Consider the following 18104-nt stretch of genomic DNA (forward strand, 5'->3'; position numbering starts at 1 on the left):
CCACCCCTGCTCCCCAGACGTAGTCCCCCCACCCCAGCAGCAGCCACGCAGCCCCTGCACTCATATATCCTTAATAATTTTTCCTTTCAAACAACTGAATTTTTTCATCGTGCTATGTATTAGATTTTAGACTTATTCATCCCACATAACTGCAACTTTGTCTCCTTTGACCAACCTCTCCCCATTTCCCCGACCCCAGCCCCCGGGAACCACAATTCTACTCTCTGCTTCCATGAGTTTTAATTTTTTTGGATTCCATGTATGAGTGAGATTATGTAGTATTTGTCTCTCTCTGGGTCTGGCTTATTTCATTTAGCACAATGTCCTCCAGGTTCATCCATGTTGTCACAAATGGCAAAATTTTCTTCTTTTTTTAAAGCTGAATGATACTTTATTATTGAAATTTTCTTTATCCATTTTCCTTCGATGGACATTTAGGTTATTTCCATATCGTGGTTGTTGTAAATAATGCTGCAGTGGACATGGAGATGCAGATATCTCTTCGAGATACTGATTTCATTTCCTTTGGATGAATACCCAGAAGTGGAATTGATAGATCATATGATAGTTCTACTTTTAACTTTTTGAGAAACCTCAGTACTGTTTTCCATAGCGGCTGTACCAGCTTACATTCCCACCAACGGTGCACGAGTCCCCTTTCTCCAACTGACTTTTCTTTTTTCGAAAACTAAGCCCCATCCTAAACAATAGTAGCTATAAAATCACAAATGTGATATGCTAGCTCTTTAACTTTTTAATACATATAAAATTCTCTTTAAAAATGTTTGTCTATTAAGATTAAAAGTATTCCACCATGTATCAGCTAAAAGTGCACGCCACCCAGGGTGTGCTCCTTGCACACTGGGCACCCTGGGTCTGTTCTTGTGCCTTCCATGCCCGGACAGTAAAGTCAAGGCTGGGAGGGAGCGTGGCCATGTTCCAGTGCTCAGGATGTGAGCAATACTGTGTGGAGTTAGCATCCAGGTCTGCTGCCAACAAGGGTCAGTCTGGCAGGTAGGATCTCAGCTCCACCAGGGTCAGCTCTGTCACCCCGCACATGTCACTTCACCTCTTGGAGCCTGGGTTCCTCAGTACTGGGGCAGTGACTCTGCCCGACCCCTATGGACTCCACAATGTCTAATGCATGTCCAGAACAGGCTTAGATGTCCCCAGTCTTTTCTCTCTACATGGCTGATATGAAGGGCATGGCAGTGAATCAGCTGGCAGGGAACCCCACTTACCATTAGGGAAGTCTGCTACCCTCTCTCCCTCACCTCTCGCCACCAGCCACCAGCCACCGGCTACCGGCCACTCCCACCCTGTCTTCTGGCATCACCAGGCCAGTGTCCCTATGGGCCTTGCCTGACATGACACAGGTCAGGAAGCCTGCCAGATGCCCTGGCACCCTCCCCATCTGTCTGGCCAGCTGGACATGGGCTGTCCACCGTCATGAACTAGAGCCCTAAGCCAGTGTCCTGGCGACCTGGTCAGCCCCAGCCCTGAATCCATTTCTCCCAAAGTGAGGAAAGAAGCCCCTGAATTTCTTCACAGTTGGAAGGGCCCCCACTGCTTCCAGTACAAAAGATGTGGCTGAGCTGGCAGAGAGACTGCACTGTAAACGAGGTACCTGCAGCTGCATGGAGATCTCTGCAGAAAGAAAAAGGACAAGGGGGCCAGCCTCATCCTCCAGGCTGCAGATGCCGGAATAGCTCTGAGTGGAGAGACACTGTGGATCATCTGTAAAAGGCCCTCCCAGGACCTGTCACCATTCCAAGGACAGCTGGGGAGACCAGAGTCACCCAGGGGCCTGTGAGCTCCAGGATACCCTGCTCGGGTCTGGCGAACAGCGTCCACAGCTGAAGTCTGGAGAATCAGCCCCAACCCTGCCTGGGCGCTCTCGGGGAGTTCAAGATAGAGATAAGCTTAAGCCCTTCCTATTTCGGGGCTCACTGTCAGTGTTGGGTGAATATTCAGGAATATTCTCATCTCCCACATTCCTCAAAGGACACAGACACCTGGTCCTTTACCTCATAGATGCTTTGACTATCCTTATGGGAGCCACATCCAAACCCTGCCCTCCTGTCTCCATATCTCTCTCCTCCATTCCCTACCACCTCCCTTACCGGTCAGGTGGGAGCTGCCTTTCACCTGCACCCACCATGTGAAGGTTCATCTCTTCCTCTTCAAAACCTCAGGAGGAAGGCATTTGTTTCCCCTGGAAGAGAAGACATAGGCGAGGGCAACTGATGGGTGGTGAGGCAGACAGGAACCCAGGCCTGTGGGACTCCAGAGTCTTGGCTCTTTCTGGGGGTCATGAGCTCTGTGGTGCGGAGTCTGTACTCTGTTCCCCAAACTGGATGAGGGGTGACTCTGCTAATCTCATGAGTGTCACCTCAGCTCTATTTCTGGCCCCCGTCAAACCGGCCCACAGCGATGTCATCTCAGGTGGTATGGGTCTGCAGAAGCCTGTCACGGGGAGCAATTTCCCTGAGTTTCTTCCCCTGGGATCGACTTTGGAAGAATTGGTGGCTGATTATGTTAAATGATAAATTTTAAAAGAGAGTATAATCATAATTTGCATACAAATGAAAAGTGAATACTTGTCAAGTATTATATTTAATTCATGAGAGAACCGGTAAGATGTTACCGCTAGTTCATAAGAGAATTCAAAGTACCTGACATATAAGGCAAAATGGTAAAATGAATTTACAAATAGATTCAAAACCAGCTGAATACAATTTGGTCCAGTTGAAATACAATTGGACAAAATTCATTTGCATGCCTATGGACAAGAATCATTTGCATTGCTATCAGTTACCTACAACTTACAGAGTTGCAGAGTAGCTCTAAGACAATAAAAGTCCCCAAAGACAATAAAAAAGTCCAGAGACCCTAGAATCAGATAACCCAGAAAATTGGGGTTAGACAACCCCTCATTTTTCATTGAAGACACCGGTAATCTTTTTGATTCATTTCCAAGTCTTTCAGTTATAAGAAGTAGACCACAAGTCTGCCTCTGAGTTTCCTAGCAGCCAAGTCAAAGAGGGAACAGCCTCAAATTCAGTGTCTCTAAGGACAGATATGTAGTAGTTGTTCACCATGTTCAGCTTCTCATTGCATTGAGACCATGTTCTCCTTCTGGGAGGGGCCTTGTGAAAGAAACCCAGTGAGCTGGAAGCAATGTCCTCAACAACATTTCTCTTACAAATGCAGTAACCAGTCTGGTGTAGCTGCTTCCAAAAGCTGGGACAGTGGCTCTCAAAGCGTGGTTCCAGACCAAGAGCATCAGCCCCACCTGGGAACTTGTTAGAAATACAAATTTTCAGGCTCCACTGGGACTCTGGGGGTGGGGCCCAGCTATCTGTTTCAACAAGCCTTCTGGATGCTTCCAACGCAAACTGAAGTTTGAGAATCATGGGGCAAGGGTTGTCATTACATTAGAATTACCTGGAAAGCTTTAACACAATATCATGCTTGGGCCCCACCTAAGACCAATTAAATCAGGATCCCTGAGTGTAGGACCCAGTTATATATGTTTTTATTATTTTATTATTATTATTATTTTTAGGTGAGGCAACACTTGGTTGACCTCACAGATTGCAAGGACCTTGTCAGCTTACAATCCTTTATTTTTTTATTTCATTTTTTAACACCTATAGCACTTGGGCTTCCTAGGTGGTCTCCCATCCAAGTACTAACCAGGCCTAACCCTGCTTAGCTTCCAAGATCAGATGGGATTGGGCTTGTTCAGGGTGGCATGGCCGTAGACTATATATGCTTTTAAAGCTCTCCAGATGGTTATACTTGCAGCCAGGATGGAGGCCCACTGCCGTCAAGTCATTTAATGCAAGCTAGGGCAAGAGATGGTCCATCTTCTGCTCTAGAAAATTCCAGACCTGTGCTTGTGAGGCTTATATGAGATAATGTGCCTGCCTGCCTGCCTTCCTCCCTTGTCTACAACACTGAGCACTTACTATGAAGATGGCAGAGTCCAAGGTCCCAAAGATGAAAAGGCACATCGGACACCATTGGTTCCTGATCTCAAGTAGTCAGGACCTAGTGGGAACTCCTGGCAGGCAGGGGTGATGGGGATAGTGACAGGGTGGTGGGGATGGCCCTTGGTCCATGCTCTATCCTTGTCTGATGCTTGTGCTCTTCTTGGTAGGCTGCGAGGGGCTCTGGGACAACATGAGCTGCTGGCCCTCTTCTGCTCTGGGACAGACTGTGGAAGTGGAGTGCCCACGATTCTTCCAGATCCTCACAGGCAGAAACGGTAACTGTCCAGACCAGGGGTCCTGGCTGAGAGGCTGTGGGTGGCCTCTGGGTGGGGCCTCGGCCTGGAGCCATTAGTCCAAGCAGACTTCTCTAGGGGATGATGGAGGCGGGGTCCTGCTTAGGGATTGGAAACCTTGCTTAAGGGGTGTGGGGTGGGCGCAGTCCTTAGTGTCCCACGCAAGGGGGCAGGAGGCAATGTACTGGGAGGTCCGGCTTGCTTCTCTTCCCCATGCTCCTACTCAGGGCCTCCCCTCCTTCTTTCCATGTTTCTGCCCCCTAAGCAACCAAAGCGGTTGCTCCAAGCCCCTGTGTCTGGGTCCCACCATGGCACAGCCTGGCCTTAGAACACTTACTTCCTCTGTGCATGTTCTGCCAGGCTCTACTGATAAATTATGCCCTCCCAGGAACCCCCTGGCTTCTCGGGGGATCTCATGCCTGAGGAAGGCTACAGTATACAAGGACTTTTTAAATTTCAGGCAGAGAAGTGAGGAGGCCATCTCAGACAGGGGGTGCTCAGGGACTAACATTGGCTAAAGCTCCATTATGTGCCAGGCATTTAGTCATCACAAACCCCCTGGAAATCACAGACCTTTTCTCTCTACACTTGACCCAGTAAAGAGTAATGATAATGGGGACTAAGAGAGGTTCAGCAGTTCACCTAAGGTTCACAGCTAGGAGATGGAGAAAAAAAGACTCAAACCCAGATTTCTCTGACTTCAAAACTTGTGCCCTGTTCTATAGGCCATGGTCAAAGTGGACCTACAGCCCTACAGTAGGGGTGGCCCTGGATGAAGGCAAGGTGATTTCATGGCCTTTGAAGCCCCTGCCCTTAGTGGGGTCATTTGAAGTCTAAAGTCTGGCCTGGCCCTGCCCCTTTTCCTTCATCCATGCTGGGCAGGAAAAGCTGCCCAATGAGGCTTTTAACAAGAATGAACCAAAAAAGATGAGACCAGTGTGGGAGAGGAGTGTAAATTCTTCACACCATGATTCTCTAGTACACATGGGCACACGTATGTGCGCATGCAAGTGCATACACACACACATACACACACACACAGATTTGTGAAACATGCTGCTATAGCTCACTGTCTCTCTCAGCTTCACTTGGCACCTGATGATACAGGAATTGGAAGGGGCCAGGGAGTCCATTTTGAATCCCACCACTCTGTTTACTGTTTGGGTAATGTCACCTGCCGAAACAGACAAATCCTCAAGTCTCAAAGCCTTCACCAGTGTCTGCATGCTGAGAGTCCAAAATAGGTGTTCCTGATGAGCAGGAAGATCTTCTCTCCATGGCGATTCTGACATCCTAGCACCTTCTTGCTTGTGGTGTCAGCACACAGCTTTCAGGCTGACTGGCAAAGGGAAGTGACTTAAAGGATCAGCCAAGGGAGATTTTGAAGGACCAAGCCTGAAGGTGATACCACTTCTACCCGCATTGCCTCTGCCAGAACTCAGTCATATGGCGACATCTAACTGCAAGGGACAAGAGAATATGGGGTCCAGGCAGGTGCTAGTCTCTGCCTCTGGGCCCAAGTTACTCAAATTGTCTCTGAGTTTCAATTTTCTCACCTATAAAATGAGTAGAATAAGTGACACCAGTCTTGTAAGGCTGTGCTTGGAAATAAATTTTAAATATCTTTCTTTGTCTCTTCTCTCCCCCTCATCTCCCTTCTTGTCCTTCCTTTTCTCCCCCCAATAATCCCCCCACATGCTCACACACACCAGCAAACTTACCAACAGTCTTTATCTCCGGGCATGATCCCTCCATGTCTGTCTCTGAGGTCTGTGGAGCCCGGAACACAGGAAATTAATCCAGATATGGTTGACCTTGAGTAACTTGCTGGTCAGGTGCAAGGCCAGGATGAGACCCTGGTCTCTGACTCCCCGTCCAGTGTTCCTCCCTGACTAGCCCAGTTCTCCTGTTGAAGGGACTAGTAGCCCTCCTCCTTTCCCACCCCTCCCCTCACAGCCTTCCCAGAGCCACAGTGCCTCCACCTCCCCCCACAGAGGGGCAGAGCTGTGCTGATAGCCACATCCCGCCCCAATCAATTGCTTGAACCTCTGCCTGCCTCATTAACTAGAGTTTCCTTCTTGAGGCTCCCCAACCCTTTAATTGCTCAAGACCCACTCTGCCTGCGTGCCATGAGGAAAGAAGCTTGGATCCTACACCTACCTCTGCTGCAGTTTCTTTTGGTGCCACATGGTGTCGCTGTGGAGCCGCAGGACCTGCCTGCGTGTCCACACTGAGGCTCTGCCAGCTCAGTGCTAGGCACGGCCCCTAGGAGGTGGGGATGGGGATCATTTTACCCGGGGGGCGGGGGGAGGGGGACGAGGAGTGCACTCTGCTCTTTCCCAGCCCCAGGTCCAGGGCCAGGCGAGCCCAGGAGCATAGGTCAGGACGAGTCCAAGCCAGCCTCTGATCTAGAGCCATCTTCCCATTACTGTCTTCCCTCCCCGTAGATCCACCTGGCTTCTAGTTAAATCCCAGCTCCTTTGTCTCCTCTCAAGAGATAAGACTTCCCTCAGTGGTGTCCCACAGGATTCTAGGGCTTTCCACCCCAACCCGGGAAGGAGTGCCCAGTGAGGACAAGCTGGTGTCCTGGAGCCTTCCTTTAGAAAGTAGAAAATAATAAATTAATTCTATCTCAGGGTGCATACTACATGGGCCCAGTCTGGGTGACTGGAGAAACTATAGGCTTGATTCGGCACCAGATATTTCTCCGTTTGTGTGTGCCAGGGGCTAGAATATTCCCTCTAGCATGCATTCCTTTGAATCTTAGAAGGGCACTGGTCTTCCAGAATTCCTTATTTAAAAACACATTTCCCAGACAGGGTCAGGCGTTGCCCCCCTTTCCTTTCTCTTTTAGTAAGGATTGGAACCTTAAAGTAGTAGAGGTCCCTAACCTGATTAAGGTCTTGGAGCCTTTTGAGAATCAGATGAAAGCATTGGACTAGCTCTTCCTCAAACTGCACACGTGTATGTACACAGAAATACTGACCGTTCTTTCAGGGGCCTTTGAGGTGTGCATTGGCTGAACCTGGGTAAGGACCCCTTAACTATTAGGCATTAAACCCACGGGAAGTGAGTGGGGTTGAAGGGATTTCAGAGAGAGCCCAACCATGTCTCCTCTGAAGCTCTGCCAAGGGCCTGGTCAGCAAAGGATACTGTCTCGTTAGCTGCCCTGGGCACCTGGCCCGGATCATATGCAGCTTCTGTCTTGAGAATCCTGCTGGGTCACGAGGAGAGGGCCTCAAACTGGCAGCTCGGCCTGTGGACACACTCTGTCTGACAATCTGTTTGGGGATCCAGGGCATTCATATTCTCTTAGCTCACCTTCCTGTACAACCGGCGTAAATTTGACCACCATTCTTTCATATCTGACAGCCTACCACCCTTGGCTTGATTACAGAAATTTTCCACCCCTAAATTCCAAGACTTTGAGTCCTACCACTTCTATTTCAGAAAGGCCAAAAGCAGCAGGGAGGAACACCGGGGTGTCTGTTCTGTATGTGGCACCAGCCTGGGCAATTTCCATGTGCCATCGCATTTCTTGCTCAGTCCTGCAGTGTGGGTAATTATTCCCATTTGGTACAGGAAAGTGGTACACCTAAGGGCACACAGCAACCAAGAGGCAGTGCTGTGTTTCGAACTCAGATCTGGCTGCTTCTAAGCCTGTGTTTCAGGCCTCGTGAGCCTTCATAGGCCTGGCATGCTCAGAGCCCAAAAACCATGGTCTCCTGTTGCTAGAAGCTGCCTCTGGGTCTGCAGGGAGATGGTCAGGCAGGAGAGTGGTACCGTATGGGACATGGACTCACTGGCACTGTTGCCCAGTTCTGAGTCCTTGGTTTTCTTGTCTGTAAAATAGGCCAGCAGCACCTCCCTCACTTGGATGTTCTGAGGATTAGATCAGAATCTGTACATTAGCATAGTGGCTGATTTTAGAAATGCCAGCCATATTTCTCCAGCTCGGTGGAACCTGTTTGAGCCAGCGGCCCAGATCCTGGGGCCTTTTAGGATAAGCATGCCAGCCTAGATAGGGAGGTGAAGGGGCCCCTGGACAGGGTACAGATTGGAGCAAAAGCAGTGGCAGGGCTCTTATTACAGGGCTGTAATCAGCTCCCTCACCCTTGCAGCGCCCGCACCAGAATTCGGCCCTCCTTGGCAGCCCAGAGTAGAGGACGCAACTAGGCAACTCATTCCAAGAAGGGAAACTCCTTTTGGCAGCTTTTCAAGACTCCCTTCTTGACTGGTGGCTCTACTTCCCCTGCTCTAAAATCTCCCTGTGGTCAGGCTCTCCACTCTTCTCCACAGAAGAACTTAGGGTGGGCTCTTTATCCCTATTCCTTTGCTTTTCTAGCCAATCAGCCAGTCAGAAAATGTTTGATGAGCAAGGACTCTGGGCAGGCCATGGAGATCCCTCAGTAACTCGTCATCTGCTGGGGGAGGGAGAAAAGACATTGGCACTGCGTGAGGGCACAGGATAGTTCTGTGCTGGAGGTGCCTAAAGTGGCACGTCAGCCAGTAGAGGTGGAGCTTGGGGAGGGGAAGTCCCTCTCAGAGCACTGAGGGACTTTGGAGCTGAGTTTGGAGCTTAGGAGGGAGTGGTCAGGCCCAGGTGGGAGTGGTCAGGCCCAGGATGAAGTTGCAGTGGCACAAGGGTCTAAGAAAGCCCTGGATTGGGGCTGGGCCTCTAAGGGCAGCAAGCTGAAGTGGGGATCAGTGACATTGGAAGTTCTGCAGTGGCCTGGCTATTTGGGGCCTGGGGTCTGGTTGAGAAGGGGTTTGGGGACTACTGAATACTGCGACATGAGTCAACCAGCCTCTCTTGTCTATGGAGCCCTGGTGCTTGTCACAGTGGGATGTGAGAGTGTTGGTGAGGCAGTGAGAGCAAAACAAGCAGTGATTGGGGGCTGAGATGGGGTGTTTGTTCAGGGCCAGTCTGGTTTGTAGATCGAGGTGTCAAGGATCAGCTGCACTCCCGCGCTTCCCTCTCTCTCACTCTTTCTCTCATACACACACACACACACACACACACACACACACACACACATCCATCCTAGGTCTTTGCCCCTTCTAGGCCCACTTGCCTACATACCTTTCTCATCACTTTTTCTAACTGACTGACATATATTCTTCAGAGATCAGCTGGGCCAATTGGGAACTAAATGAGTGGTTCAGAGAAAGGCAGCAGGGGACAGAGTGACAGAAGGAAGCTCCAGGCTGCTCCTAAGGCATGGCCAAGGGCACTCAGGAGACCCAGCCATCTTTCCCTGGTCCCCACGGCTCACCCACAGGACTCTTGGCCCCCACAGGTTCCATGTTTCGAAACTGCACACAGAGCGGCTGGTCAGAAACTTTCCCCAGGCCTGACGTGGCCTGTGGGGTTAATGTGAACAACTCGTCTAACGAGACCAACGAGAAGCGGGTAAGCTTGTCAACTCTCCTTCCTCTTCGGATGGGGCCCGCAGGGTGCAAAGTCCCTGGGAGAGGACAGAATGGGGCCAGCCTGGGGCCAGCCTAGGGCCAAGGTTGGGTGACTCGGGGACTGTTCTTTGCACCCACCCCTCTCGTAGTCATTGCTCAGGGCTCAGTGGGCCTGCTTCACTGCCCTGATCTATCAGTCCAGAGATGATAGTCATGAAAACCATGGCACAGTGAGAACTGCTATATGTCACCATGAGACTGGAGTGATTTAGTCATGAAACCAAAAGAGAAGCAATGTGGTAGCTAAGTGCTTGAAGCCAGGCTGGTGAGTGTCAACCCTGACCTGTGATCTTGGTAGCGGGTGGGGAGGACTTCGCTTCTCTGAGCCTCAGTTTCTTCATCAAGGACATGGGGTTAATGATAGTTCTGCTCACAGGCTTGTCAAGAGAACTCAATGAGTTCATCCGTGGAAATGTTGACAAGGGTGCCTGGCCATAGTAAGTGCTCAATAAATGCTTGCTCTCAAAGGAGTCTCAGGCTCTGATAGGAAGGAGAAAGCCCAAGCACAGGGCAGTCCTAGTTTGAGAGAGGACTCTGTGAGCCATGGGAGGCACTTTTGTGGGTGCCTCCAGAGGTCCTCCCTAAAGCTTCAGATTCAGAAACCCTATAGATTCAGAAACCTTTCACTCCTTGCTTTTCCTGACTGATTCATACACTACTTCAAAACTCCACTCAGCACATCAAATCCAGAAAGCTCTTTCTTGTAGTCCAGGAAGGGCTCCGTTAATACATGCACTGATTTGGCCTCCAGTTATTATCTACCATATTATATTAAATCATCGGCATGTGCCATGTGCATCTCTCTCACTAAAATATGAGCTCCCAAAGTCATTCATTCATTCAACATACATTTATTGAACATCTACTATGGGCAAAGCATGGGTCTGAGCATGGGGATATAGCAGTGGCAGATAGAAGAAAGTCCTCTTCATTTCTAGGCCTCTCACTGCCCAGCACAATGACTGGCACCTATAAGGTACCCAATAAATGTTTGTTGTTGTACTGAACATGAACCACATGCCAGCTGCTTAATGAACAATTATAATAAATCTTCAAAAATACTCATTGTAAGTTCATTATTTTCTCCATTTTGCAGATGCGGAAACTGAGGCTCAGAGGGGTTAAGGAAAATGCTTAGAAAGTAATGGAGGTGTGGGTCTACAGCCATGCTACCCTGAACAAGCCTGATTCCGTCTGATCTCAGAAGCTAAACAGGGTCAGGCCTGCTTAGTACTTGGATGAGAGACCACCTAGGAAGACCAGGTGCTATAGGCAATAAAGAAAGAAAGAAAGGAAGGAAGGAAGGGAAGGAAGGAAGGAGGGAGGGAGGGAGGAGGGAGGGAGGGAGGGAGGAGGGAGGAAGGGAAAGAAAGAAAGAAAGAAAGAAAGAAAGAAAGAAAGAAAGAAAGAAAGAGAAAGAAAGAAAGAAAATAATGGAAGCAGGCTTCAGAGAGGTATCTGCACCTCTGCTATCATTGTAGTAGTACTAGCAATAGCCAAGACACAGCAACGATCTAGGTGTCAATTGATAGATGAATGGATAAAGAAATGGTGTTATATATATACAATGGAATATTAGCCACAAAAAAGAAAGAAATCCCGACGTTTGCAACAACATGGATGGATCTTAAGGGCATTGTGCTCAGTGAAGTAAGTCAGGCAAGAGTAAGGCTAATACTGCATGAACTCACTTATAGGTGGAATCTTAAAAAACAAACAACAAAAAACCATCAAACTCATAGTAAAAGAGGTCAGATTCATGGTTACCAGAGGCAGAATTGGATGAAGGTAGTCAAAAGGCACAAAATTTCAGTTTTAAGATATATGAGTGCTAGGAATGTAACATACAATGTGATGACTAATACTTAACATGTATTAAAGTTGCTAAGACAGTAAATCATAAGAATTCTCATCACAATGGAAAAAAAAACATGTTTTGGGGTATCTATATGAGATGATGAGTGTTAACTTACTGTGGTATCATTTCATAATATATATAAGTCAAGTGATTATATTATACACCTTAAACTTACACAGTGATGTATGCCAATTATATCTCAATAAAACGGGTGGAAAAAATCAAGGGGAAATAAAAAAAACAAGTAGCAGAGGAAGGATTCAAACCAAGTGTAGCTACAAAAAGAGTCAGTGTTCTCCCTCTACCTCCTGCTGCTGCCCATGAAGTTGGGTGCACCTTGGAGATGCACTTTTCGAAAGCAGTTCCATAAGTTGAATATTCCCAGTGGGAATATGATGGACAAGCTGCCTCTCCCTTAGAAGATAGGGTGGGGTCATGTTAGAGAAGCCTGGAGGGGAAAGCAGCAGAATTAAGGGAGAAAAGATGAAGCTAGGAAGCAGACCACACCCACTTCTGAATTTTTCTAAGACTCCTCTCTCTATACCAATCAGTCTCGTTCTTTATGAAGGAGTCTTATTGGAGGATCAATATGGAAGATGGAGTTTCTTCCCAGGGCTTGCTATCCAATTGGGGAAAACACATGAGGTCTTCAGAGCTGTCCAGAGTGGGATAATTTCATAACGGGACTCAACAAGAATTGACCAATGGGTACACATGGTCTTGGAGGGCTGGTGGGTGAGCTCTGACCTCTGCAGGATACCATCTCTATCATTGACTTACATGAAGACAGGGGGCTCACCTATATCACATTTGTAAAATTCATAAAATTAAGAGAGAGCATTCTTTTTTTTCCCATCTTTATTGAAATATAATAATTAGTTGCTTGTACTTACATTGTACAATTCAATGAGTTTTTTCAATTATAGTTGGCATATAATAATATACCAGTTTCAGCTGTACAGTATAGTGATCAGAGAACCACATAACTCGCAAAGTGATCACCCCACTAAATCTAGTACCCCTCTTTCCCCTTACATATTTATTACAACATTATTAACCACCTTCCCCATGCTACATTCTACATCTAAGGGGGAGCATTCTTATGATGGGTGGCAGGATAGAGATTCAAAAGGATGCTTTGGGCTGCAAAAAAAAAAAAAGAAAAAAGAAATTTCCAAGTAGCTTAATAAGCAAATATGGCTCAGGGACCTGGAAGTGCAGAAAACAGTGTCAGGACTCTGATGAAGCAACGCTGCAAGGCTGCCAAGGACCAGGTTCTTTTTGTTTCTCTTCCTGCTATCCTGATGGCTTCTTCCCAAGGCTCTGTTGTAAGATGACAGTCACTGTCGACTATAGCCACAGACTGCCCTATGGCTGCTTGCCCAGGAGGACGGACAGCCTGACTTCTTATAGCTCCTTCCTAAAAGCAAGAAAGCTTCTTTACCTCAACACCCAGCAAGCCAGCCTGTCTAAACATCTCATTGGCCCAAAGTGACTTGAGCCTGCCCACTATTGGATCATCTTCCGCAGAGGGCTGAGGTACATGATTGGCTTACGCCAGTGGTTCTCAAACTTTTTAGCTTTGGGACACTTTTATACTTTTAAGAATTATTGAGGACTCCGAAGAGTTTTGTGTGTGTGGGTGAATTACATCTATCAAAACCACACGTGAGAACTTTTGACTTAGACTAATCAGCTGGGAAAAAAATGAGCCCAAGGCCCTTACTGTGATATTCATGGCAGGGTCAAAACTATAAAATCCTGAAACACGGAGCTGAAACTTAACTAAAATAAATGCAAAATTTGGACTTAACTCAGAAAATTAATTGTCCAAAAACAGTGGAAAGGAGACCTATTCTGGCTTCAGCTCACATTAAAAAAACAAAATTAAGTCCCTAAGATTAGAAGAATTTCAGACCATATGACTCAATGATCCCTAAGTGCTAGTCCACAAACAGCCACAAATTTTGTCTTTTATTCTGAGATTTGAATTATTCTATTTCTTATAATCGAAATGTCTTTTTTTTTTTCTTTTAATCAAATAATCCGTCCTCCTGGGCAAATGATTTTTTTTCTTTTAATCAAGTGAATTTGTTGGTTTTCTTTCAACTTCCTTACTTAGCACACACCGCTCTATTATTGACAAATGCCAATAGTAGACTCAGATTAGCAGAAAGACTAGGCCAAGACGCCACTTAAGTAAATAAAATGGGGTTTGCTTACCTAGAGCAGAAGTTGGTCCTTGTGCTAAAGTTGTTCCTTGTGCTAAATCTAGCCCACTGTCTACTTTTGCAAATAAAGTTTTATTTAAACACAGCCATGCCCATTCATGCTACAAGGGCAGAATGAAGTAGTTACCAAAGAGATGGTATGGCATCCAAAGCCTAAAATATTTACCATCTCTCTCTTTATGGAAAAAGTCTGGTGACCCCGATCTAGAAGTTACAGAAGGAATGTGGCCCAGTCAGTAACATAGCAGATAGGTAACTTGATTCAGGACAGACAGCAGTGAGGATTCAGGACCCCAAGTTCTCTGGAGGGTGGTACACAGTTGCAGATGTCAAACGCTGGGGCACTGAGGTTGCATCAGGCCTCCTGGGAACAGAGTTCTTTCTGGATCATACCTTAAAGGCACAAAGCAGGACCAGGTCTGCATGAGGGTCACCTGGCAGACAATGACCCCAGCCATAGGACAGCACAGAATATTCAGCCTGACAACTCCATACTTGTCACCTGTACCTCCTCATGCTGCCATAGGTTCGCCCAAACTGCTCTTGAAACGGCGGCTGCAAAACCAGGCACCCCCAGGAGTGAGGCCAGCACCCCCAGCTATGGAGCTTATGCTGAACACGGCAAGATTTTAAGTCGATATATTTGTCCTCCAATTTTTTTTTTTTTTGTCAATTTTTGACATTTCACTGCTTTTGATGCCCTCAAGTCTAGGAACCATTAATCTAATGCCACCTACTGCCCTTTTGGCTCTCCTTCTTGTCCCTGTAAGGTGGCTCCTGGCTTCTGGGATTGTAATCACATTAGTGGGGAAGCTCAATATCACAGAGCAGCCATCCTGTCGAAAGTCACCTCTTGCTATCAGAAAATTTTTGGTCAGTCTGAATCAAATCTCCTTTGCGGTAACTTCTTCCCACTGGAGATCACACACTAGGTCTTTCTTTCTTCTACATGTCAAACATCCTACGTTTGTTTCTCTCTGTGCATGTGTGTGTGTGTGTGTGTGTGTGTGTGTGTTTTGTGTGTGTTTTTTTCCTCCAGGAGTGATGTACCCAGTTTCCCATGCACTCATCAGATGACACAATCACCCTCTTCCAGAAATGCTCTGGTGGATAAATGTGCCTCTTAAAATAACATGCCTGGAACTGGACAAAATACTCCAAACATCTCAACATGCCCAGCTGTCCACAGCACTCCATTTATGTAACTGAGAAAAGGCCTAATTTTTCTAGCAGCTACCCTATACTTCATACTTCATACCATAATCTCACACAGCAATTCCATGCCACTGACTCATGTTGATGGGTGGAGGTTGGGCGTGGAAGGTGGAAGTGGGGGAAAAATTAACATACAATGAGTGTCTTCTAAGTACCAGGCTTTGTCTAGATACCCTACCTGATACCTTATTTGTTCTTCCAACAAGCCTGCAAGGTAGATATTATCCCCATTTTGCAGATGAGGAATCTGAGGCTCAGAGAAGTTAAGTAATTTGCCCAAGGTCACACAGCTGGTGAGTAACAGTCCTGGGTTTGTAACTCTTATCTTTTGGCTCTGAAGCCTGTGTTCTTTTTCTGCGGTACACTTCCTTAAAACTATAAAGCTTTGGCTATTCTAACCTCAAGTCGTTTTCATATGAACAGCTGTCATTCAGGTCTCCCCAGTACTACTCCTGTGCCTGTTTTCTTTTTAAATTAATTACCCTTTTCTTCTGGTTATAAAGTAGTAGTTACCCACTGTAGAAAAATTAAAAGTGTAGAAAAAAATGCAAATGAAAATAACTCTATCCATAAACTTATCATCCAAAGTTAACCAGTGTTAACATCTAACACATCTCTTTACAATCTTATTTCTATGCATGTATGAGACTGAACCACATAAAATGGCCTATATTCAATCATTTTTGATCCACAAAAAAGGGAGATTTCATTTATTCAACCTAACTTTTTTTTTTTTAACATATATTGGGAATCACATTGTACATGTAAAATTTGTATTCTGCCTTTTCACTTAATATTACATCTTAACATGCCCTGAAATCTTTTAAAATTCTTGGTAGTGGCAATTTAATGGTGGCATAACATTAAAATAATTTGGATTTTAAATAATTGAATTAATGATTCTTCTGTTGTTGGACATTTGAGTGTTTTTCATCACAATAGTTCTGTGATAAACATCTTCATATATAAATATGCTTTTATATATATCCGATTATTTCTTAGAATTAATTCCTAGAGGTAGAAGGGAGGTTGAAAGGAACGCCTGTTTCAAAGGCTCTTGATATATGTTACTTTCTAGAGAGTGTGAACCAATTTTCACACACACTATACCTTTACCTGTGTAGAATAGTATTAGTTTCAAATATTTGTTAATTTGGTTGTTAAAAAATGGTGCAGCATTATTGTTTTAATTTTCATATCCTTGATTCTTTTTGAATGTTTTACAATTTATTTTTTGAACCTAAATGCAGGTCTTTACATTTGTCTCTGTATGTCACGTTATTCTATTCCACTGAGATCTTTTTGAATCAAAGATGAGCCAGTAATGTGAAGTGACTGCTGAACAAGTAAATGCCTGCTTGGCTGCATTGACAGGAGTGCAGTGTGTAGATCAGGAGAGGTGATGGTCTCTCTCTACTTCTTCCTAGTCAGAGGATACACATGGAGCTTTCAGCTATCCAGTTCTGAGTGTCTTACTTAAGGACTTTGACAAACTGGAGTGCATTCATTGAGTGAAATGGCGAAGGATTGTGGAAAGAGATTAAAGACACAGGGAACGGTTAGTGCTCAGAAGATAAGTGAGCAACAGATGGGCAGAATAGCTGTATTAAAAAATGACCGGCCCCTCTGTAAGAACTTCATAACTTTTCTGTAAGCCTAAAACTATTTTAAAATGGAAAGTTTATTTTTAAAATAAAGACAGGCCTTAGATATAAGACAAATTCAGTTTATTTTAAGTGGTTCCAGAAATAAAAAGCACCAAACATGTAAATTAAAAGGTAATAAAAAAAAATTAAAAAAAAAATAAAGATAATAGATTTTAGCTTCACATGAGAAAAAATTTTGTCATATTTTGCACTGCTGTATACTGAATGAATTCCTTGAAAAGCAATGAGCACCTTGTCCCTGGTGGTATTCAAACAACAGCTTAAATTCAAGGTGATGTAAGAGGCCTTATATATAGGACAGAAGTTTGAATTGGCATCAGATAATCCCTGAAATCTTTTCCAAAGCCAAGATGTTACAAGTCTATGAACTGATGTCTCTGGGGTATGAACAGCATAGCAGCCCAAGTTCAAGGGGTTCGAATAGCCTGAAGCAAGTACACTCTGAGGCAGAAAAGGGCAGAGTCAGCCAGGTGGGCAGGTGGGGCTGACACATGCCTCTTTCTGCAGCACAAGTACCTGCTGAAGCTGAAGGTCATGTACACCGTGGGCTATAGCTCCTCCCTGGTGATGCTCCTGGTTGCCCTCAGCATCCTCTGTGCTTTCCGGTGAGAACACGCTTCCAGCTCTTCTTCTCCTCGGGCTTCCCAGTACACAGACTTTACGTAACTGCTCGGGCCAGAAGAGGAAGGTCTGGGTGGGCCACTTTGTTATTCCTTGATCTAAAGCTTACCTGAGGCAAAAGTTTCTTCATTCCTTTATTCATTCAACACCTATGAGCATTACTAAGAACTTACTGCACCAGTTGCTTTACATGTGTTATTTCTAATTTCACACAATGCTATGAGATAGGTACAATTTTCTCCATTTTACAGGTGTCTTAGCCAGATTCTTGGTTGTAAGAAACATAAATCCACCTTAAAATGGCTTAAGAAAAAAAAAAAGGTGACGTAATTCACCTAATTAACAAGTTCAGGGGCATCTGGCATTAGGCATGGCTGGATCTAGGTGCTCAAAGGTATCAGTAGAACTAGGTCTGTCTTCCTCCATTTCTCCACTATGCATTGGCTTCATCCTCAGGTAAGCTTTCTGCAGAGGAGGCAGAGACAGCCACCAGCAGCTGCAGGGGTACATTCTCTTTTCTCCCTCTAGTCTGTGTTTTTTCTGTGCTGCTTGCCCCCTCTCATTCTGGTTGCCTGCCTCCGGCACGCCACACTCCTTCTAAACAATTCTGGGAGCTGGAGATGGTAGTAGGTCAGGGCAGAATATAATGTTGCCCCTATGACCCCAGCTTTTTCTTTGTTTTAAATTACATCATACACTGTAGACTGGGCTTCTAGGGGCCTAGATTCTTCTTTAGATTCTACTAACAG

General features: G+C 45.8%; 1 protein-coding gene and 2 pseudogenes across 1 annotated transcript in view; 2 read left to right on the top strand and 1 right to left on the bottom strand.

The window, feature by feature from the left end:
* SCTR (secretin receptor) overlaps nt 1-18104 on the top strand; it is a 78990-nt gene that overhangs the window by 39362 nt on the left and 21524 nt on the right. The window contains exons 3-5 of the mRNA XM_039872676.1: nt 4166-4273; nt 9592-9704; nt 17242-17339. Coding sequence (XP_039728610.1) covers nt 4166-4273; nt 9592-9704; nt 17242-17339 — 319 coding nt within the window. The remainder of the gene's footprint in view (nt 1-4165; nt 4274-9591; nt 9705-17241; nt 17340-18104) is intronic.
* LOC120610419 (uncharacterized) lies at nt 3651-3769 on the bottom strand (annotated as a pseudogene).
* On the top strand, nt 10920-11038 carry LOC120610397 (uncharacterized; annotated as a pseudogene).

The sequence above is a fragment of the Pteropus medius genome, unplaced genomic scaffold (assembly GCF_902729225.1).
Source record: "Pteropus medius unplaced genomic scaffold, Ma_sr-lr_union100, whole genome shotgun sequence".
Lineage (NCBI taxonomy): Eukaryota > Metazoa > Chordata > Mammalia > Chiroptera > Pteropodidae > Pteropus > Pteropus medius.